This window comes from Acaromyces ingoldii (genome assembly GCF_003144295.1).
Source record: "Acaromyces ingoldii strain MCA 4198 unplaced genomic scaffold FA10scaffold_1, whole genome shotgun sequence".
Lineage (NCBI taxonomy): Eukaryota > Fungi > Basidiomycota > Exobasidiomycetes > Exobasidiales > Cryptobasidiaceae > Acaromyces > Acaromyces ingoldii.
This window is the reverse complement of record NW_020290247.1, coordinates 2765830-2786992: the sequence shown is the minus strand read 5'-3', so window position 1 is coordinate 2786992 and position 21163 is coordinate 2765830. Positions and strand designations below refer to the sequence as shown.

Genomic DNA, 21163 nt, shown 5'->3' with positions numbered 1-21163 from the left:
GGGGGGAGGGGGTGCAAGCATGAAGAATCCGACGCCGAGCGCAGAGCTGTGTCGCTCGCGAGACTTCACTTAGTTCGTCTTCTTCAGCACTGCTCGCCCAGTTCCAAGCCTCTTCATTCCCGAGTTCTTCCTGCCTCCAAGCCCGTTGCTTGACGCGCCTGCAGTCGGTAAAGTTGCAGGCCGAGCAGAGGAAGGTTGTGAAGTTGAGCCCGAGCTAGCGGAGTCGCCTGGCAAAAGATTCATGATGCTCGACAGACCATTATTGTGGGCGGTCTGGAAGCTCGCCAGATCCGCCTTGGGCCGGCGTGCTGTGCCATTAGGGCCGACAAACGAATGTACGTGTTCGTTCTTGCTCATGCGATATTCGTCCGTGAACGAGGGTGCGGCGACCGCCTTTGGGGCCCTTCTAATGTCCTGGATCTCGAATCCGCTATTGGGCGTGGAACGAGACGGTTGCACCGCCGTTGCCATGGAACCCGACGCTGTCTGAGATCTCTGGATCGGCCAGCCATTAACGTCGTACCTGCCGGTTCCTTTCGCTTGTAAATATGCTTGTGCTCTGCCGCCGGCGCTTATGCCGCTACCACTACCACTAGAGGTACGTGACAAGACTGAAGTTGCGGATTGGAAGCCCACTGGCGTGACTTTGGGTCGAATGAGCGACGTCCCTTGGCCGGAAGCCATTGGCGTCCCGTTGCCCGATGAAGGTCCGTGTAGGTCAGAGCTACTGAAACCAAAGCGATTCGTCATGAAGCTGCCGTATGGCAGAGCAGGATTTTGGAGCGACATGGCATTGTCCGTGTCTCTGACCCTTGCTGCTGTATTGCTCTTCTCGAACTTTTCGATCATTTCCATGACGACGTCCTCAGACATCTCTCGTCGGCCAAGGACGCTGGCAATGTCAACTCTTACCCTGGTATCGATGGTGGGTCGGTCCGTTGCAAAATTGATGCAAGGGACATGCTTTGTCTTCTGAGCTTTGCTCGACACAGCGCTGGATGCTGAGCCAATGAAGCCACCCGGTTGCAGCAACGTGGTGCTATCGTTCCCTTTCCATGTGCCACCCTTGATCTGTTTGGGGTCTGCAAGCCGTGAGACGAAGGGTGAAAGTGTTTTGGGCATAGTTTCGCCGTTGACCATGCGGCCCGTCGTGTAGGTGAGATAAAGAGCTGCTTGGGCACGGGTGGCGGCCACGTACAAGCAACGGATCTCTTCGTTGACCTCCTCCTCTGTCGTGGCGCGAAAGAACGGATAGGTGCCTGACTCGACAGCGATGATGAAGACGATGGGATATTCAAGCCTTCAAGGAGCATATGAGCATCGAAGATTGCTCAGCACAAGAGTTGACCCTGCACTCACCCTTTGGCTGCATGATTCGTTGCAATCGTCACCTTTGGCATTTTTCCGTCTTCGTCGTCCTGCTCCATGTCTGTCGAGAGGGTACTTGCCTCCAAGAATTGGTGCAAGGTAGATGTCTTTTCGAGAGCCTTGTCCTTCCCAGCTTTGTCCCTGTCATCTCTTTTGCCTGGCGAACTTGTTGCGGAAGAAGACTTCTTCGTCTTGGTTTTCTTTACCCGTGAGGCCTCGTCATCGGCCCCGACATTCTTGTGCCTCTGACGCTTCTTCGACGGGCTCGTATCCTCGTCCGAGCTGGCGAGATCGATAACCGCCACCTCTTCGTCTTTGATCTTAGCTTTGCCCTTGAGAGTGGATGAGCTCCCGAGGGATTTCATACCACCACCGTAACGAGAAACGGAATCCGAAACGCCGGGAGTCTCTCGTTTGATCGGACTGTCATGGACGAAAGCGTCATCGAGCTCTTCATCGTCGACTTCCAGATCACTAGTGCGGGCATTGTCAACGTGCTGCTCGAGCACCCTATCATATGCTGCCGCATCTTGAGACGACTGAGCCACGAGCGCGCTGAAGTTGATCAATTCCTTGACGTTTTCCCAGCGCTGATCGAAGTCATGCTCCTTCTGTAGATACTCCTTGTACTTGATACGCTGCAGCAGCGTCTCGATGATCTCCGAGACGGGTTGATCCTGAATGAAAGCTGTAAGATAAGGCTTGCAATCGAGAGAGAAGCTTCTTACTAACCTGCTTTGCCATACGTCGAAGCTCGTCAACGACTTGGATGAATTCTTTGAGTTTGATCTGCGTCGATTTGCGCACCCCATAGATAGGGACATCGGACTTGGCAACCTTTCGCACGATCCTCATCGTCCTTATGCCCTCCGAGTCGGCCACCTTCTTGAGGTCTTCTACTGTTTTCTCGCCGATGGAACGTTTGGGCACGTTGATGACTCGCTCGAGGGCCGGCGTAAAGTCAGGATTGTCTGCAAGAGTCAGGTAGGCCAAGATGTCTTTGACCTCTTTGCGTTCAAAGAAACGTGCGCCGCCCATCATCCTAGAGGGTATGTTTTCTTGCTGCAGTTGCCGTTCCACTTCTCGCGAAAGCGCGTTGAAGCGAAGCAGGATGGCGAAATCGTCATAGTTGAGCAGTCCACCAGTGTATGCGACGAGACGCTTAATCTCGGTGGCAACGAATGCGGCTTCAACCTGGGCTGAGCTATGAAGCTTGAGACGGACCTCGAGGCCGTAAGGGTGCGACGTGAACAGGTCACGCTCGATGCGGTTCGGGTCTCCTTCGATGATGCCCTTTGCCGCCTCGAGAATCTTGCCAGTGCTCCTGTAATTCTCTTCGAGGAAGGCCTTCTGCACGCCAAGCGCATTGTTGTCTCCGAGGAGCGCACGTCTGCCCTTATTAAATTCTTCTTCCATCAGCGACAAGTTTCCGATCTCGGCAGAGCGCCAGCCGTAGATTGATTGGTCTGGGTCGCCCACGATAGTGACGCAGTAGCGAGAGCCATGTGGACCTCCCATGCAGGACATGATATCGTACTGAATCGTGTTTGTGTCCTGAAACTCGTCCACAAGACTGCAAAGGAAGGAGGGACCCGGGGTGTGTGTTAGAGGTATCGTGTGGCGAAGGACAGCTTTTCGCAGAAAGTACTCACATATGCCTCATGCCCAATGTCACACCCGCCTTTTCATCGCTCAGAAGACGAAGACCATTGACTAAAAGGTCATCGAAGTCCAAGGCATTCTGCTGTTGGAGGTAAGCCTCGTAAGCTCTGTAGATGACGGCGATTGCGCTGCGCACTTCGGTGCGTTCCGGTTTAAAGCGTCCGTTGTTGACTTTGACCCTGCCGCTCTCAATGTTGCGAAGATATGTATGGAACTGCTCGGCAGACATGTTCTTGGACTTCGCCCTCGAGATCTCAGCCATGCAGATCTCTGGCTTGAGCTTTGAGGGAAGCTTGTTGGCATCGAGATGGGATTGCAGCTGCTTGATCTGTTCCTTGATAATCTTCTTGCTTTCATCGGCGTCCGCAATCGTAAAGTTGTTGGGAACGCCGATGAGGCCGCCATACTTGCGCAAGAGTGAAGAGCAAGTGGCATGAAATGTCCCTAAGATGGGCGAAAGATCCGATGAGCGAGTGACACAACAGCTGCTGGAGCCGAATTAGAGCTTACCCAAGACGAGGTTGGCGGTGCGATAGGGTCCAATGAGCCCGAAGAGCCTCTTTTTCATCTCACCAGCGGCCTTGTTGGTGAAGGTGACGACAACGAGGTTCCTTGGGTTGATCTGCTCATGCTCGATCAGCCACGCCACCCTGGCGACGAGCACCCTCGTCTTGCCACTGCCTGGACCGGCCAGGATCTGCAGGGGGACATCGGCGGGCGCCGTGGCGGCCTCATACTGCGCGCGTGACAGCGTAGCCAAAAAGGCCTGCACCGTATCCGTGGCCGCTGCTTCGCTGCTCATCCTTCCCTCTGCCTGCTCTCTGTCCGCAGAGGTCGTGAGGGACACTTTCTTGCTTTTGGGCGGTGAGGCAAAGTAAATTCCTCCTCGACGCGTCGAGGCACGGTCCTTCTTGTTGGAGCGCTCCCTCCTATTGTGTCATCGGACGCCGCCCCGCGACGGCATGAAGAAGTCCTAAGCAGGCATTGTTCTGCTCCTAGGAACTGCCAGGACTCGCGGCAGGACATTTCATGCGATCTATTTCTGGACATGAGAGCTTCTTATGTCTCTCCAAACACCTTGGTGTTGGTCCGGTGTTGCTCTTTTGGCGTGTGTCTTATGTAAGCAAAGGCTGCAACGACATTGATCTGGCAACCTTCGACGACTAGCGGCACCGCATCGTCCAACGACCGCGACCCAGGGAAAGATGCGCGTCAGTTCGGTAGCAGCACTGCTGCTGCCTGTGTGGCTACTCCTAGCCACGGCAGTCGATCTGGCATCAGCTGTGAGACCGAATGACTTCAAAAAGTGCGGCGATTCGTCGTTCTGCCGCAGGATCCGACGACTATCCACCTACGCCGAGATGCACGGCCCTAAATTCTCCTCGCCTTACAGCATCAATGCCCTTCCGTCATTTGATCAGAGCAAACCCTCGCTCAAGGCCCAGGTGAGCTCGGCACTGTACCCTGGCGTCGATTTTGAGCTCGAAGTCCGCTTTCACAACGACGGCACGGCCCGTGTGCGCATGGACCAGGTGGGCAAGAGGCATGGCGACTGGAAGAGGTACGACGAGGCAGAGAAGTGGGGCATCGACAAGCAGCCCGAGCTGTTTAAGCAAGAGCATTTCTCTTACAAGTCCGATACGTCCCGCAGTACGGTTAAGTCAGTCCAACTTACGCTGGAGTGGCAAGACCCACGCACTGACTTGAATCTTCTTGTTCCAGCTTCGGACCAGAGGGCATCAACACCTTCATACTCGAGCACAACCCCATCAAGGCGACCTTTTTAAGGGAAGGATTGCCCCAAATTGTCCTTAATGGAAGAGGTCTGCTTCACATGGAGCACTTCCGGCCCAAACCAGACCCATTTCCGTCTCCAAAAAGCGAAAGCGACGGTGATGCCCCTTCGCTGGTCTTCCAGAACAAGAAACGCTCCCTTCAAGAGGCAGGCCATGCGGCGTCTGCGGCGGACGCCTGGGCAGGCTTCGAAGAGGAAGACAGGGGCGAGTGGGAGGAGACATTTGCCGGCCGTCAGGACAGCAAGCCAAAAGGGCCTGAAGCGCTTTCGTTGGACATCGAGTTCCCTGGCAAAGCAAACATCTTTGGGTTGCCCGAGCATGCCAGCCCCCTCAATCTGCGCAGTACGAGAGGCCAAAAGGACGGTGACTTCCACGAGCCTTATCGACTCATGAATACGGACGTCTTTGAATACGACGCCGATTCGCCGATGAGCCTCTACGGGTCTGTGCCCGTCGTGCATGCCGTACAACCCGGAAGCGCTGCCTCGGTCCTCTGGCTCTCGGGTTCTGAGACTTGGATCGACGTTGACCGTGTCCCGGGACCATCGGGCAACGAGACGGCGAGAACGCATTTCTTCTCTGAATCAGGCATCCTCGACCTCTTCGTCTTCCTCGAGCCTACGCCTGACAAAAATATGGCTCTCTTCTCGACGCTCGTCGGCAAGACACCTCTGCCGGCCTACTTCGCCTTGGGATACCACCAGTGCCGATGGAATTATTTATCGACCGACGACGTCTTGACCGTCAATGGCCGTTTCTCAGACGAGGACATCCCCATGGACGTCATCTGGCTCGACATTGAATATGCTAAGAACCATTGGTACGGTGTCTGGAACGACGAGACCTTTCCTAAACCCGAACGAATGCTTGAAGGACTCGATGCTGAAGGCAGAAAGCTCGTCATTATTATCGATCCCCATCTGGCGCGCAATGACGACTATTTCCTCTACAAAGAGGCTCGCACAAAGGACGTCTTTGTCAAGATGCCTGACGACAAGTCCGATTACGAGGGCTGGTGCTGGAGCGGTTCTGCAAGCTGGCTCGACGGCTTCCATCCCGACCTGCAGAACTGGTGGAACTCGCTGTACAGCCTGGCCAGCAAGAAGCTCAAGGCCAATGCCCGAAACATGCATTTCTGGCTTGATATGAACGAGGTGAGTGAGAGATATCTTCGTGTATGAAAAGGAACGTGAAGCTGACAGACTTCCCAATAGCCTGCCATCTTCAACGGGCCGGAGATCACAGCGCCCAAAGACGTCAAGCACCACGGCAACTGGGAGCATCGGGACATTCACAACATCTATTCGGTCACTTATCACGCCGCATCGACTCTGGCAGCCAAGCTGCGAGAGTCCCCTAATCAGAGACCTTTTACCCTTGCCCGCGGATGGTGGCTCGGGAGTTGGAAGCACGGTGCAATCTGGACGGGCGACAATCTCGGCACATGGGAGCACCTGGCGGTGTGCATTCCCATGATGCTTGCAAACAACATTGGAGGTATGAGCTTCTGTGGCTGCGACGTCGGCGGTTTCTTCGGTAATCCGAGCCCAGAGATGCTCGTGCGATGGTACCAGGCCGGCATCTTTGAACCCTTCTTCCGTGCACACGCCCACATTGACACAAAACGCCGCGAGCCGTATCTCTTGGACGAGCCCTTGCGGTCGGCGGTGCGTGACCTGATCAAGCTTCGCTACAAGATGCTTCCGACGTGGTACACGGCATTCAAGGAGGCGAGCTCTACGGGTCTCCCCGTCCTTCGACCCCAGTATCTCGTAAACCCTCATGACGCAAATGGATTTGCGGTGGACGATCAGTATTATATCGGTGACAGCGGTCTACTTGTCAAGCCAGCCGTGCAGAAAGACGCCACCAAGGTCGACATCTATCTCGGGGAAGACAGGGTGAGCAATGCTAGACCTCCTACTTCCGCCCCTCTCTGCGCCGTGCTGACGTCTCTATGAAGCCCTTCTTCAACTACTTTACCCACGAAATCTACCGCGGCTCGGCGAGTGGCAAACGCGTAAGCGTGCCGGCGCCCATGACATCGCAGGTGCCCATGCTGCAGCGTGGTGGATCTATTGTCACGATCCGGGAGCGCGTCCGTCGATCGGCTGAGCTGGGTTGGCGAGACCCTTTCACCCTCTACATTGCCCTCGATTCTCAGGCACACGGCGGTGTCAGAGCAAAAGGCAGGCTGTACCTCGACGATGGACAGACTTATGCGGACGAAGAGGGCGATTACGTCTGGAAGGAATTCGAGTGGCGCGAGGACTCCTCTGCCTCGGACGGCAGTGCGACCATCGTCTCAAAGGACGTCGAAGGAAGCAGCAGTGCTGGCACCAATGTGAGCGCTTCGTCAAGAGGAAACAAGGACGCCTTCAGAAAGTCGATTACGGACGTTCGTGTCGAGCGCGTCGTGGTTCTCGGCCTGGACAAGCCCCCACGTTCCATCAAAACAAGAGAAGGCCCCGTCGACTTTACCTGGAAGAAAGGATCAAGTGCCAGCGGCAAAGCGGGCGGAAAGGCTAGTGTGCTTGTGATTAAGGACCCCAAGGTCAAGATTGTTGAGGATTGGACCATCCATTTTGAGTAACTTGCTCTTGTCGAGGCAAATGAAATCCGAGACAAAGTCTGGAGCGGTGTTTGACGATTGAGAGAAAGGTCTTATATACAAGTCTGACAGATGCTACTGGTACGGGAACATTCGAAGCCTAGAGAGTACAGTCAAGAGAAAGGGTGGTGACCGGGCCGATTGGGAAATGAATAAAAGTATACAATGAATAGAAATCTCACTCCATGTGAAGCTGATGCTGGTCCACTTCGGCAAAGTATCGCTTTCTCTCTTTGCTTCCGTCAACGTCCGATGAAGACGGCTATGGAGTGCAGGGTAAGATACCTTCAAGCCGAATTGCTTTTCCGAGGGCGCTCACCTCATTTCGGTCCATGCTATCTTCGCTCAACGAAGTCAGATCCGAGCTCTCCTCAGCCTCATCTTTCTTGTTGTCTTTAGAACCAATTTTTGCCATTATCTTGACGCTGCTGTCCGCTTGAAGATTCGTACTCGCCTTTATCCGCCTTTTCGCGCCCGCATCCTCCGGCAGCCTCAGCCCGAGCCTTCGCTGCCTCGTTTCTACTTCGTCCCCCACCTCCAATTGTCTCTTCATCGGCCCCATGCTCTTCTTCATCGAGCTCCACTTTGTCTTTTCTTCCGAGGCCTGACTCTCCTGCACGCTCTCGCTTTTTCCACTGTTCTTGCGTCGTTTCGAGCGCGCTGTGCTGGCTGTCCTGACCAGTGTACTGTCGGTTCGCTTTCTCGCCGGTTTCAGCCTCATGATCTGGAACTGCGAGAGTGGCCTCTCGCGCCTCTCTCCTTTCGACTGCTCTTCAGTTGCCATCTTCAAGCGGCGCTTCGATCTCGGTGCCTCGGCTTTCCTCTTTGCCGTCCGTCGTCGAGGTCGGAGCTCCGACAGATCGAGTCCATCATCTTCCGGCGAAGAAGAAGTTGCAGAGTCTCGAGCTGGATCCTTCCTTTCCTCGCTGCTAGAGCTTGAAGACGATGAAGGCGACGAAAGAGGAGCTTGAGCAGATTTGAGAACTCGAGTGCTTTTGCGTCGTTCTTCTGCCACATTGATGGGCGGAAGATCCTCAACGTCCTGATCTTGGCGTGTCGCGAGGTCCGCCGTGTCGTGAGTATCCTCGGGAAGTGGAGCAGGCGCAGTCATTGTACCAAAAGCGGAAGGCTTGTCGCTCGTTTCCTCGCCTTCTTCCTGTTCAGACACATCTTCCGAGAATTCTTCTGGCTTCCTTCCAGGCCCGACTCGACGTTGAACTCTAGAGCGGCGACGCAGGTCCAGCTTCTTCTCGGTATTGAGGAAACCGAATGGATCAGGGGTACCGACGGCCGTCTCCTCATCATCCCACTGCACTTTGTCAACGGTAGGAGGATCCAGCGGCTCGCTACGCTCTTCCATTGAACTGGAGAGCATCCTAGCCACCTTGGCTTTGATACTTGGGATGCGGTCAAACCGTTTCTTGACATGATCAAAAGTGACAGGGGAGCGAATCTGCCAGATATCGTCTCCTTGCTCAGTCTTGACTGTTGTCGAAGCACGAGCCGACGTAGGTGCCTTTGTCGTCGCTACGACAAGGAGCTCGTCCTCGTCCTCGGATGTAGGCAGGCCCAGATTCCGATCGTATTGCTTCAGATCCATTCTTTTGCGTTGCCTCGTTGCTGGTGAGTCTTCCGCTCTCTCCCGGAGATGCTCAATTTCATCAGTGGTTTTGCTCCTGCGACGCACCATGTGGTTTCCACCGGGGCTCAACGGAGGAGAAGGCACCGCTCGACCACGAGGCGTTGTTTCCTGTCTCTTGTAAAGCTGCAAAGGGTCGTTTTCCTTGTTGCTTGTATTGGAAGGTGTCTCTGACGGTGTCGCCTCGGCGCCTGGCTTCCTCGAGGGAGGGCGTTGGAACATCTCTATGCTGATGTTGCCCGCTACTCGACTTGACTCTTGGAGAGCCGGGCCTTCTTCAACGTACTCAAGATCGTCTTCATTCTCTTCCTGTTGAGTGGGGCCTGCGATCCGCTTCAGTGAAAGTCGAGCCGCCGGTGATGACGGCAGATTGGAAGTGTGTAGATCTTCCGACTGAGAAGATGAGCGCTGAGAGTCTCCGTCTCGAGGGAAACCGGGCAAAGCGAGGAGCGGTGTATCCAAGTCGAGAGCTGCCCCGAATTGCGTCTGTCCATCGCTTTCGGACGTGCCTCGCAGCGCAGCGGGGCGGTCGTTCGCACTTGAAAGCTTGCGTGAAGATCCATCGAGCGCTGCTGGGTCGAAAACCGCCTCCTCTTTGAGCTCGTCGAGGTTCTTCACCCGTTTTTGTTTGATTTTGACCGTTGGAACTGCGATGACGCCCGCTTCGTCATCTGTGCGGATCCGATTGCTGTCCATCTCGCCGAATGGCTTCCTACCACCCATATCACCACCTCGCAAAGGCTTCGGCGTGCTTCTAGAGCCCTTTGCTGTCTTGCTCATGTCAATTTGGCTCTGGCCCGCGGCGGTGGATGCGACTGTGGAGGTGCTTGGGACCCGATCTGGCTCATTCCGACCGAAACGGTCAACGGTGGTGATCTTGGACCTCGCGGGTGTCATCCACCTGCCAGGTCTTCGCCTGCTTGACATGGCAGCGCTGCCACGCCCTTTCGTGCGTTCCTCTGCGTCGGCTATCGCGTCGTTGTCGTCGTGTATGATAAGGATTGACCGACCGCGAAGTGTTGCTCTACGCGCAGCTTCACGTGGAAATGGCGTCGCTTTCTAAGACGCGTCGGCGCGGCGGTGAGTTGCTATTCACGCATCACGAAGAACGAGACCAGGACCCCGTGACAATGACGACCGAGGCAGATGCGATGATGGAGGATGCTTCGGCAGCCGTGGAAACGGGCAAGGGCAAAGGCAAGGCTAAGGCTTCAGATCAGACGCAGGATGAGCAGACAGACCTGTTGCCGTGGTAAGTGTTGCTGTAAGCGTTGAGCTTGAGAAACGCTCGGCGCTGATCATCATCTCCTCGTCGCTGCACAGGGTTGAAAAGTACCGGCCCGCAACGCTCGACGATCTCGTATCGCACAAGGACATCACGGCCACGAGTGAGTGATTTGACCTGCGGTGTAGCAAATCAGAGACTGAAAGCTTGCTCCTCGTAGTCGAGAAATTCATCGAAAAGAATCGGCTCCCACACCTCCTCTTCTACGGACCTCCCGGGACAGGAAAGACATCCACAATCTTGGCGATGGCGAGGAAAATTTATGGACCGAACTACCGGAATAATGTACTGGAAGTAAGTACTTCAGTGTCTGGGTGTATCAAAGTATTGCCCTGACTCCTTCGGTCCAGCTGAATGCATCGGACGACCGCGGCATCGATGTAGTGAGGGAGCAAATCAAGAGCTTCGCGAGCACGAAGAACGTCTTCAGGTGGGTTCTTTTTTGCGTTTCACCGATTCATGTACTGAAAGTGCTTCGTTCACATAGCAACCAAGGCGGTTTCAAGCTCATTGTCCTCGATGAGGCGGATGCTATGACGACTGCCGCCCAAGGCGCGCTCCGGCGAGGTGCGTTGCATTTCTCTATCTAAGTGAGAACAGGCATGCTGACCAGGATCGCCCCAGTCATCGAGCAGTACACGCGCAACGTCCGCTTCACCATCATCTGCAACTACGTCAACAAGATAATTCCCGCTATCCAGTCGCGGTGTACACGCTTCCGTTTCAACCCGTTGGAGCTTGACCAGGTTGAAGGAAGACTGCAGCATGTCATCGATAGCGAAGGGTGCAACTTGACGCAGGATGGGAAGGAGGCCCTCATTAAGCTTTCTCGCGGAGATATGCGAAGGGCGCTCAATGTTTTGCAGGTTAGTAATGGCAAGCAATGACCAAGAGAAATTGGCTACGAGAAGGAGCTGATGAGGATCTTGCCAGGCTTGTCATGCCGCGTATGACCGCATAGATGAGACAGCCGTGTACAATTGTACGGGCAATCCTCACCCGGCTGATGTCGAAAAGATTGTTGACACAATGATGAATGCCGAATTCACCACGGCGCACAAACGTGAGTTGGCTCTCTTCCCTCTCGCGACGCTACGCCGCGCTCACACCTCGCACATTCACCACTTGCAGACGTTTCGGAGCTCAAGGTGTCGAAAGGGATGGCGCTAGCCGACATGGTCAACGGCATCTATGACATCATCTCGACATACAAGTTGCCACCGCAGACAAGAATCTACCTCCTAGATCAGCTCGCCCAAATCGAGTGAGTGTTTCCCACTGCTTCGACCTCAGTCTTTCTCTTGTGCTGACTCGAGAGCTGAACAGACATCGGCTGAGCACTGGCGGGTCGGAAAAGATCCAAATGTCGGCTCTATTGGGCGCAGTCAAGATTGCGATGCAGCTTTCGCAAAACAAGGCCTAGTGTCACCTTTCTCCCTTCCCTTGCATCGACAGCCGACAACCGAAAATGAACTTTGTTCATGAACTGATCTAAACATCGAAACCACGCTTTGAAAGAGAAAGAGAAATGATTGAGAGGTCAAAAGCGTCAAAGAATGGCTACAAAGGGGATTCGTCGAGGCGAGACTAGTACAAGGGAGTGTGTGCAGGAGAACGATGAGGTGGGCCTCTTAGGGGGCCTAACCTCCACCGATTGGGCCAAAATGAGAGAAGTAGAAGGTGATGATGCAAGGAGAGGCACTTATGGATATAAGAGAAGGACAGGGAGGAAAAGTGAAGAGAGGAGGGTATCACGGGATGCCAAAAAGGGGAAATTCCGAAGTGTCGCCGTTGGTAGGCGATTTTGAGAACGCTCTCACTGGACAGGCGACCTAACCTGAGGCACAGTGCCAGCAGGCGCATTCGCACTAGCGGTCGACCTGGGTGCGGCTCCCCTGATGCCCGCTTTGGTCGGAGAGAGAGAGGATGAGGGAGAAGATGTAGCGGTCGCCATAGAAAGGCGCTGTTGACTGCGCTGCTGCTGGCTTTCGTGCGCATGTCGGATAGCAGCCTGGTATCCATTGTCGTAGCCACCATCTGTAACCGCGCCACGGACCTTCCCGTTTGCGAATCTGAGTGCCGCCTTGGGTAGGTTGAGCGGTAGGAAGACCCAGTAGTACAAGCCTTCCTCGTGCCAAGCGTACTGCGCACCGGGGCTCTGCGGTGGAGTTGGATAAGAGGCCTTGGTCTGCGAACGCGATGGAGAAGTAGACACCGCTCCCGCATTAGTATAGTAGCGCGGTGGCGCTGCTGCTGCGGCTCCCTGTCGAGATGCCTTTGCGGCGCCATTGCTCGGCTCTTGCGCCGCGGTGATGCCCAACGATGCCGACGATGGCAGACTGCGAGGGGTGTCATGAAGATAATGACGGCTAGATTCTTGGGATCGCTGGCCTAGGGCATACTTGACGGCATGAAAGATCGATGCGGGCAGGTTGGCCGCCCGCTCCCTTTCTCTCCTTTCCTCCTCGATGAGTTCGGCATTGATGGCAACCTCGCGGACTACCACGCGATGGCTAGTCAGTCTACGTAGAGGCTTGAAGCAAAAAGAAACTACTCACGAAGATCCTCGAGCCGGCTTTCGACGAGGTCGAACTTGTCCTCTGCGCTCATGCGAAGATGCTCCTCTTTCTTCTCGTAGCGCCGCATGGTCCTGCTCAACTGCGTGAGGGGCACATCGATGCCGTCCTTGAGCATCGACACGTCCGTCTTCATCGCAACGAGCTTGCGAAGCGTCAAGATCTCCGTCTCGAGCCTCGAGAGACGACGGCTCATGTGCTCGACCCGAGACGAAGGATAGTGGACGACTTCTTGGAGGTGTAGCATTCGCTTTCGAAGGAGCGAAAAAGCATGCTGAGAGGTGCTATCAAGTCAATGGGATTGCAATGAGGGGCTTGAATGAGAGCCAAAACTCACGCTCCAAGGCTTGATGCCCGATGCCAGCATGAAGAGGCGAATGTTGAAGGTATTGCTGTTGAAGACGTGGTCAGCAAAAGTCGGGCAGAAAATGAGATGTGCACCCACAGAAAACGGTTGCCATCGGTAAAGGTATCCATGAGCCAACTAAGGAGCCAAGCACCGGCCAGAGGGCTGAGAACGAGAGCCACGAGGCTCATTGTTTCGGACCTCCTCAGCTCGGCAGCAGCGGCCTCGCGATGGCGGCGCCTCGCAGAGTCCTCTGAGTACGTCGGTGGCTGGGATGAAGGTGCCGATTCGGACAAGGGGCTGGAGAGGGGAGATACCTCACCCTCCTGGTCCATGGAGTCGCTGTGTAATATACGTCGAGTGCGTGCCTGAGTTTGCGCGTGCGAATGGTAAGCAAATGACTGGGGGCAAAGGCGCATCTTTGTGGATTAAGAGGTGTCACTCACCGCGTGGTATATGTCGTGTGGAACTGAAAGAGTAGAGCAGAGTGAGCATGTGAGAAGAGCTGAAGAGAGGCGATGATGCTGCTTACCTTTGAGAAATTGATAGAGCCAGAAAGAGGCCAAGACGAGGAGAATGGCATCGCTCCAGGCGTCGGCCCGACCACCCATCAAAGCGCCCAAGGGAGGTATGACCGCGATCAGCAAGGGAGCAAAATGCCAGCCTCCTAGGATGTTCTCTGGCTTGATGATGCGAGGATTGCCATACTCGTCGTTGTCGTCATCATTGTCGTCGTACTCATCCTCTTGCGTGCCCAGCGAAGGGGGAGCCATGGGAATGCTCGAGCTTCTGCGACGCGTCGGCCTCGCCGAATGGCGGAGCTCCTCATCGTCGACGTAGTCAATGTCCGAGGGAATCTTTTCGGACGACGGCGACCGCCTGGGCGAGTCATATTCGTTCATCGATCGGTCGCTCCGCTGAGGAGCCTTTTCACTCGTTGGCGACAAAGTGGAACGCTTTCGCGACTGTCGAAGCCCGCCTCCGTGTAAGGCTTCAGCCCCAGAGCCAAGGCGAGCCGATATCGACGACATGCTGAGACTCGTATCACCACCAGTGCACGCTGCTGCTGACGTAGTTAGTGTTTTGTCTTCGTCAAAGCAAGAGATATGTCGCTGTTTGACACAGATACGGGCGTGCGGCGAGGAAAGAGGCGTACAGGTGGCGGGAGCTAGTTGCCAGGCTAGGGTTCTTTTGCTCCCTGCTCGGGGCGAGCTTAGACACGCACGCGCACGGTCTCCTTGCTAAGTTGAGTTTAGAATTAACGCAAATCAAAGCGCGAACTGCACTACAGTGTTGGTTTCACATCTGATTGAAGCGATAAGACGGCAGCTGCTGCTGACTCTCACAAGGATTGGGCTACATGCGTGACCGTAGCTTCCTTGGTCTAGCAAATGGATGCAGACAGCATCGTGAGCCAGGCAGTGGGAAGCAATCCAAGTCAAGTGTGCTCTTCGACACTGCTAGAGGAGGAGCTATCTCGGCTCACTGCTCGAGTGATGGTCAAAGGAGGCCGTCTGCTCGCTTTCACATGACGCGAAACGAGCACCCGAAGACGAAGCTAAAGCATGCGAGGAGCGTGTCAACGACCTCTTCGTGCATCGCTCTCGACCGTTCTTGATGGCAAGAGGGTGGAAGAGGAGAGAGCTTGACCTACGCACTTCGATGCCCTGCCATCGTCCCAGGATGCCTTCCCGGGCATCGACACTGCTTCAATAGGGAAGAGCTTTCCCGATCGCGTGCGAGGTCGTTGGCTGCTAACATTGACAACTTGTATCGAAGTCGCCGTTTTGTGTTCTCGTCCGACCTCACACAACAGTGACACTGAGCAACTTCGCGAGCGCCATGCATCAACGCAGAGCGCATCGAGCTCCGCCCCGGCGGCTTCTTGGCATTGCTGACACGGGAGAAGAGCACGCAGTCCACGCACTTTTTGACGCAAAATACCGCACAGAGATCATCGAGGGTTCGTCCGCTCGATGTTTTCTCTGGTCTAGCAAGCCCGAAGACTCTGACCGAGCCCTTCGACCCGGAAGCAGCAGGAGTGCTTTGAGGATGCACTACCTCAAACTCAAGAGAGTTGTCGAACGAAGCAGATCTAATCGCAAGATGTTATGTGCTTCGCCGGTCTATGGGCGAATGCCGGTATATTGACGACCGGATTGATGGGAGATTGGAAAGGCCATGACACGAGCGAGAGACGTTTGGGAATGATCACATCCTCACGATACCAATTGATGGCTTTTTGGTGGTACACAGTTGTTTTTTCTGGATTGATCAGAAGAGACATGACTTGCTCTTCAATATCCTCCTCTCCCTCCTCCTCTGCCACCCCGTCCGCCGCGGCCACCGCCTCCCGGCCCTCCTCGTCCCCCACCGCGTGCGTTCTGATGCCCACCGCCTCGGCCTCCACGATGACCAAGCCCGACTCCACCACTGGTCCCACCCTGAGCCTGCCGCTGTCTCCTTGCCTCCTCCTCAGCCTCTTTGACCTGATCGATGAGCTGGTCCGTAACACGGCAGTACTTGACTGTTGATCCTCGGATATAGCACTCGGGTAGCTTCCAGAATTGTACACCCGTCTGTCCAGCCATGAGCGGCTCTTTCCATCAGTTCTGATACCAGGTTCATAGCGCGATCAGAGGCTGACTCACATTGCTCGTCTGATACACCTCAGTCAGGGTCAGGTTCATGAATGCGTCGCAGTTGTCGAGCAGGCCATTGAACGTCTCGCCATTCTTGAGCTCGACGAGAATCGTCTTTCCCTTTGCTGCATTAAGCAGCGAGAGCGGGAGCTGTAGAGCAACTTCGCATCAGTCATCCGCTCGGGGTTCTATTCCTCGACCCAACAACAAGCAGAGCCAATTGACTCACCATGGTTACTGCTATTCTGTAGTCGATGGCTCGTCGTCGTCAGATGTCCAAAGAGGGCCGATGTTGGATGCCTTGGTAAAATTGCCACGTGACAACTTACACCTTCGCGGCACCCCGATCACTCAGAATAACGAGCGAGAGACGATCAACAAAACTAGGCGTTCTCCGGAGGAGAAAGGGATCGCGCGGAAAGGAGACGACGACCGACATCTCCTTGCTCCAATGGTCTAGACACGTTGGCTTGTGTCTCTACAGCTGACTGTAACAAGCGGGAGAGGGGCGCGTCGTTTGCCGTGGACGTACCGCCCACACCATGAAGGTGAGTAGTATGTCTCTCGCACCCGAATCTTGCTTCTGAACTCCCCATGCTCGCGCAGTACCTCCTCCAAGCCATCGAGGCGAACCGCGACTGTGTTCCACTCTCGGATGCAGAGCTGCGACAGCTTCTTATCGAGGTCCGCAATGGTAAAGTGAGTCCTTCGTCTGTGCCCCCGTCGTCTTGGGAATCCGCTGACGGTCGGCTTCCGCTTCCCCGCATTGATCTTCGTCACACAGGACGACAGGCTCGAGTTCATCGAGTCGATGACGCGGCTCCTCGACGAGCTCCGGAGCAGCGTAGGTGTTCCACTTACCCCGTCACGGGAGCTCCACTAATCACCAGAGGCTCTGAAACAGGAGCATGCCACTGCCTTTCTCAACAAGGTGGCCAAGCGAGAGGCACCCGACTACTACGAGGTCATCAAGAACCCAATGGACCTCGGTACAATGCTGCGAAATGTAAAGAATGGGCGGTACAAGTCCAAGGCCCAATTCACCAGGGATCTCGACCTCATCTGGGACAACTGCCTGACTTACAACAGCGAGCCGGTGAGTCCACACTGCTCTCCTTTCCTTCAGCCTCCGGACAATGAAGCACTGACAACACAGCAACTTGTGCAGACGCATCCACTCCGCAGGAGTGTCCAGTTCATGCGGTCCAAAGCCAACCATTTGCTGGCGTACGTCAACGATACAAACGATGTCAAGGAGGCACTAAATCAGTGGGAGGCCAGCGCCGGTTTGAGCGCAATTTCGAGCCATGGCGGGGCACAAGATTCTGCTCTGGGGGCTGGTATACCATGGGCCGATGGAATGGTGCTTGATGGCGCAGGCGAATCGTCCTCCGCGGCGACGGCGGGTGCCTCCGCTATTAATGGCAAGATTGCGAAGCGGGACGGCAAGCTGATCAATGGTGCAAACGAGATGCTGGCTAGAGGCGCAGGAGTGAGTCGCATGCATGACAGACTATGAGGAGCAATCAGTGAGGTCTGACAAGCCGAAAGGGGACACAGCTGGCTTGGAAGCGAGCGCGCGCAATGGCCGATGCCCCATTTGAGCAGAAGCCAGCCCTGTTGCGGACGCCCGAAGGGATGAGCACATTCTCCACCGTTGAGGAGGCGCTCCAGAGGGAGGACCGAAGATGGTCGAGCAGGTATCTCGATAACGCTCCAGCGTCAGAAGGAGGGCCCAGCTCGAGACCACTGGATGCATTCACCGGACAGCCTGGCGATGGGCTCTCAGATCACACTGCAGCTGATCTGCTGCGAACTTTAGACGTCGGGGCAGATGGCGACGTACTTAGAGCGGCACTAACGATTGGCTTGGGCGGACAAGAAAGGAGATCTCCCACATCGCAAGGCAAGCAACGAGCGCAGTACGTCTTTGACGCCACAGACGAAACTTCAGGGGAGAAGCCACTGCTGGGCGCTTGGTGGTCCGCAATCTCTCATCCTTCGCTTCTGCCTTCCGGCGTGGCCCCCCTACCGGCGTCGGAGCGTCTGCCTTCAGGATCTGCACGAGTGGTCGGCAAGCCCAAGGTACGACGACGAAGGAGAACGCTGGCAAGTCGTCAAGGCGGCCAGGTGGGCCAGGGAGAAGGTCTTGGAGGGATAGACAGTGTGCTACGAAACATAAAAACAATTCAGAAGCTTCGCAGGACACACAGCAAATTCGGGGAGCTCTCCAGGCACCTCGAGCGTGACGAGGCCATTCCTGCCTGGCTGGCCGTGGCGTCATCTGATGAGGATGACGGGGACGACGACAACGACGATGGCCAAGACGACGAGGATGATGACGTCCGCACCGACGAAGCTGGCATCGAAATGGTGTCGGGGAGGGTGAGGAGGATGCGCGAAGAAGGTCCACCCCATCTAGCGTCAGGTCGAAATCCTTTCGAGAGAATCAGCAGCCAAGGTGCGCGAGACATTGTCCGACAACGATCTCAGTACTTGCTTGCCCACGCTGGCTTCGAGGGTAGCCAGAAGCAGGCAGCAGACGTCCTGTCTGAAGTAGCGGCCGAGTACATTATGAGCCTTGGCAAGACCATGTGCATGTACAAGGACAAGTTCGCGCACGAGATGAGCGTAGAAGAGATGATCTTACACACTCTCTTCGAAAATGGCCGGGCCGACATCCGTTCGCTCGAGACGTACATCGTCGACGACGTGGAGCGATACGGAAGCAAGCTTTCAGATCTTCTCCGGAAATTGCGGTCATCGTATCGCGACCAGCTGCAGGCTCAAGACAATCTTGCCATGGAAGACGAGGAACAGTTCTTTGACCACGAGGCCGCCGCAGACGATGAACAGGGTGAAAGACCATCAGGACAGCTCGTCTCCGGTAACTTTGCTGGCGAGCTTGGCGATGACTTTTTCGGCTTCAAAGCCCTCGGTCTCGACGAGGAGCTCGGCCTCAAGAACCTCAGTGTGCCCATGCGCCTCTTCCAGGCCAACGGGACGGCGAACGGAGCACCACGCCCTGGGCAGCTGGCAAAGGGCATCAAGGCCGGGCAAGGCAAAGTGGAAGGCGCGGCGGCTCCCTCAGCTGCCCTCCACGGCAAGGACCCACGGCTGACCAACGGGGCTATGCTTCCTTTCGAACCACCTCCACCGTTCCTCGTCATCGACGACTCGGCTATTCCCGCTCAGATTGGCCTATTGCAGGGCTGGTATCGCGATTGCCTCAGGGCCAGGGGCTCCTGGGTTCCGATCGAAGGTGAGGAAGACGAGGCAGTCTCCAAGGAAGGACCGTCAACAGAGCAAGGAGAGGGTGAAAAGACCAAAGGGACCGAGAAGGAGGCTGGCGATTCAGGGGAGGGGGGCGAGGAACGGCAAGGACAAGAACAAGGGCAAGGACAAGGACACGGACAAGAGCAAGGACAAGGACAAGAGCAGGGGCAAGGGCAAGAACAGGGACCTGGTCCTGGTCCTGGTCCTGGTCCTGGTCCTGGACAAGGACAAATGAAGCTGGTTTTGCAAGATGAAGAGATGGAGAGGCAACGATACAAAGTTCCGCCGAGTGGTAAGATGCCAAGACGAGACATGGCCAAGGATCGACAGCCCGCCACGGTCGCAATTCCCGGATCCAAGAAAGCGAAAGAATTGCCCAGTAAGGCAGCATCAGCCTCGTCGCAGCAGCAGCAGCAGCAGCAGCTTGAAGCCTCGAAGAGGAAGGCAACCGCGGACAAGAAGAGTTCGACCGCAAAGAAGAAGCAGAAGGCAGAGGAGTAGCAAAGTGTCCCGCTCTTGATCTGTTAAGGATTTCGCTCCTGTAATATCCTGTCTTCTGTCGTTCTGGACAATGTAGAATATCGTCATGCTCTAGTATGTATCGGGTGTCTGAACCTCAGCGACACGTGTGATTAGGAACGAAGTGGAGATCTGGCACCTATCTCTGGGATCTGCACGGGCTTTCTGTTCGACAGCCTTCCTCACCTCGCCCCCTGCAGACACTGCTCGGACTGCGTCCACCCATAGGAAAGCAGCCATGGCGACGCTCTACGTCATCCTAGGCATTGACAAGGATGCAACGCAGCAGGAGATCAAGCAAGCGTATAAAAAAGCGTGAGTCGGCCCTTTCGATGCATGTAGAAGTGCATAGAGATACTCAAATGGCGTCCTTTATCTCCCCTTCTCTGACGCAGAGCCCTCAAGACGCACCCAGATCGTGCTCTGCCCGAACGCAAGCCCGAGGCTGAAGCCGCATTCAAACGCATTGCCGAAGCGTACGAGGTTTTGGGCGACCCGGGCTCGCGAAGGCGCTACGATCGAGACACTCTCGTCTCTTCGCCGGCCTCTTCGTCCTCGAGTGACAACTTCTACTTTGGCACGTCGCCCGACTCGAAGCCCTTCACGTTCCAGTGGGAGTCTGGTCACGACTCTGCACGCCGCTTCGCAAGCTCTCGGCGGCCTGGAGGCTCGGCACATGGACAACAGCAGAGGCACCCGTTTGGCTTCGCCATGGGTGGCGATCGTTTCGGCGCCGGAATGGCCTCATCGACCGATCCATTTGAGCTGTTCAACCACATGTTCCAAGCTGACTTTGCCTCGGGCTCGCTGAGTCAAAGCATCGCAGACGACCCTTTCTTTGCGAACCATCGAAGGATGGCCGATACCAATGGTTTCGGCTTTGGCATGGCTCCTTCGAGGAGAGAGACGGCAGATCCGATGATGTCGATGACGAGCCCCTTCTTCGGCGGAGCAGAGGACCCCTTTACGTCGGCGTTCGGCCCATCGATGATGAGCAACTCTTCCTCGGCCTTTTCCAGCCGCGGTGGATCTTCGTCTTCAACGATGCAGAGCTTCTCGAGCAGTAGCAGCAGCAGTGGAGTACGAGGGGGAATGATGGCTGCGTCCGAGAGTCGATCGACGAGGACGGTAAATGGCAAGACGGAGTCGCACTACCGTCGAGTAGATCCTGACGTGAGTGTTTCTCCTTGTCGAGCTTGCATTCAAAGCAGAAGTCTGACCCGCTCCCTCCTGTAGGGTACCGAGACGGTTCATGTCAAGTCGCAAGACGGCGAGAAAGTCTTCGTTGATGGGGTGCAGCAAACCTCTCATCCCCTTTTGACTTCAGGCAACAATGGCGCTCAGCCCCTTCCGATCGGCGCGCGGCGCTGAGCCTTCTTGCGTCCACTGGCCAGTGCACTCACTGCGTGTGACGTGCTATGCAACAGCAGCAGAACACAAGAG

At 55.6% G+C, this 21163-nt stretch overlaps 8 protein-coding genes across 8 annotated transcripts; 4 read left to right on the top strand and 4 right to left on the bottom strand.

The window, feature by feature from the left end:
• Window positions 1-699: 699 nt before the first annotated feature.
• Window positions 700-3009, bottom strand: FA10DRAFT_29015 (UvrD-helicase-domain-containing protein). Its single transcript, XM_025524336.1, has 3 exons — window positions 2101-3009; window positions 1445-2045; window positions 700-1300 (listed from the first exon to the last, which is right to left on the bottom strand). The coding sequence occupies exons 1-3, from the start codon at window positions 2893-2895 to the stop codon at window positions 909-911; spliced, it is 1788 nt and encodes a 595-aa protein (XP_025380904.1). The 5' UTR covers window positions 2896-3009; the 3' UTR covers window positions 700-908.
• Window positions 3010-4204: 1195 nt separating this feature from the next.
• FA10DRAFT_277450 (alpha-glucosidase II precursor) lies at window positions 4205-7591 on the top strand. The gene is made up of 4 exons (XM_025523386.1): window positions 4205-4690; window positions 4753-5980; window positions 6041-6727; window positions 6790-7591. Exons 1-4 carry the CDS (start codon window positions 4236-4238, stop codon window positions 7417-7419), a joined length of 3000 nt encoding a protein of 999 aa, XP_025380903.1. The 5' UTR covers window positions 4205-4235; the 3' UTR covers window positions 7420-7591.
• On the bottom strand, window positions 7466-9279 carry FA10DRAFT_28987 (hypothetical protein). The gene is made up of 4 exons (XM_025524328.1): window positions 9125-9279; window positions 7892-9038; window positions 7757-7776; window positions 7466-7699 (listed from the first exon to the last, which is right to left on the bottom strand). The coding sequence occupies exons 2-4, from the start codon at window positions 9035-9037 to the stop codon at window positions 7513-7515; spliced, it is 1353 nt and encodes a 450-aa protein (XP_025380902.1). The 5' UTR covers window position 9038; window positions 9125-9279; the 3' UTR covers window positions 7466-7512.
• Window positions 9280-10174: 895 nt separating this feature from the next.
• FA10DRAFT_264315 (putative RFC3-DNA replication factor C, 40 kDa subunit) lies at window positions 10175-11912 on the top strand. Its single transcript, XM_025520601.1, has 9 exons — window positions 10175-10328; window positions 10400-10464; window positions 10522-10655; window positions 10712-10791; window positions 10849-10928; window positions 10986-11227; window positions 11295-11424; window positions 11493-11625; window positions 11688-11912. Exons 1-9 carry the CDS (start codon window positions 10207-10209, stop codon window positions 11782-11784), a joined length of 1083 nt encoding a protein of 360 aa, XP_025380901.1. The 5' UTR covers window positions 10175-10206; the 3' UTR covers window positions 11785-11912.
• FA10DRAFT_264314 (hypothetical protein) lies at window positions 11872-14456 on the bottom strand. The gene is made up of 6 exons (XM_025520600.1): window positions 13816-14456; window positions 13730-13752; window positions 13383-13651; window positions 13275-13329; window positions 12920-13211; window positions 11872-12860 (listed from the first exon to the last, which is right to left on the bottom strand). The coding sequence occupies exons 1-6, from the start codon at window positions 14312-14314 to the stop codon at window positions 12178-12180; spliced, it is 1821 nt and encodes a 606-aa protein (XP_025380900.1). The 5' UTR covers window positions 14315-14456; the 3' UTR covers window positions 11872-12177.
• Window positions 14457-15507: 1051 nt separating this feature from the next.
• FA10DRAFT_28912 (Sm-like ribonucleo protein) lies at window positions 15508-16199 on the bottom strand. Its single transcript, XM_025524261.1, has 3 exons — window positions 16155-16199; window positions 15935-16075; window positions 15508-15862 (listed from the first exon to the last, which is right to left on the bottom strand). Exons 1-3 carry the CDS (start codon window positions 16155-16157, stop codon window positions 15581-15583), a joined length of 426 nt encoding a protein of 141 aa, XP_025380899.1. The 5' UTR covers window positions 16158-16199; the 3' UTR covers window positions 15508-15580.
• Window positions 16200-16296: 97 nt separating this feature from the next.
• FA10DRAFT_264312 (hypothetical protein) lies at window positions 16297-19809 on the top strand. Its single transcript, XM_025520599.1, has 6 exons — window positions 16297-16473; window positions 16532-16624; window positions 16710-16769; window positions 16830-17021; window positions 17094-17417; window positions 17477-19809. The coding sequence occupies exons 1-6, from the start codon at window positions 16468-16470 to the stop codon at window positions 19700-19702; spliced, it is 2901 nt and encodes a 966-aa protein (XP_025380898.1). The 5' UTR covers window positions 16297-16467; the 3' UTR covers window positions 19703-19809.
• An 84-nt stretch (window positions 19810-19893) lies between these two features.
• On the top strand, window positions 19894-21153 carry FA10DRAFT_299053 (DnaJ-domain-containing protein). The gene is made up of 3 exons (XM_025524680.1): window positions 19894-20035; window positions 20116-20893; window positions 20957-21153. The coding sequence occupies exons 1-3, from the start codon at window positions 19959-19961 to the stop codon at window positions 21089-21091; spliced, it is 990 nt and encodes a 329-aa protein (XP_025380897.1). The 5' UTR covers window positions 19894-19958; the 3' UTR covers window positions 21092-21153.
• Window positions 21154-21163: the final 10 nt, after the last annotated feature.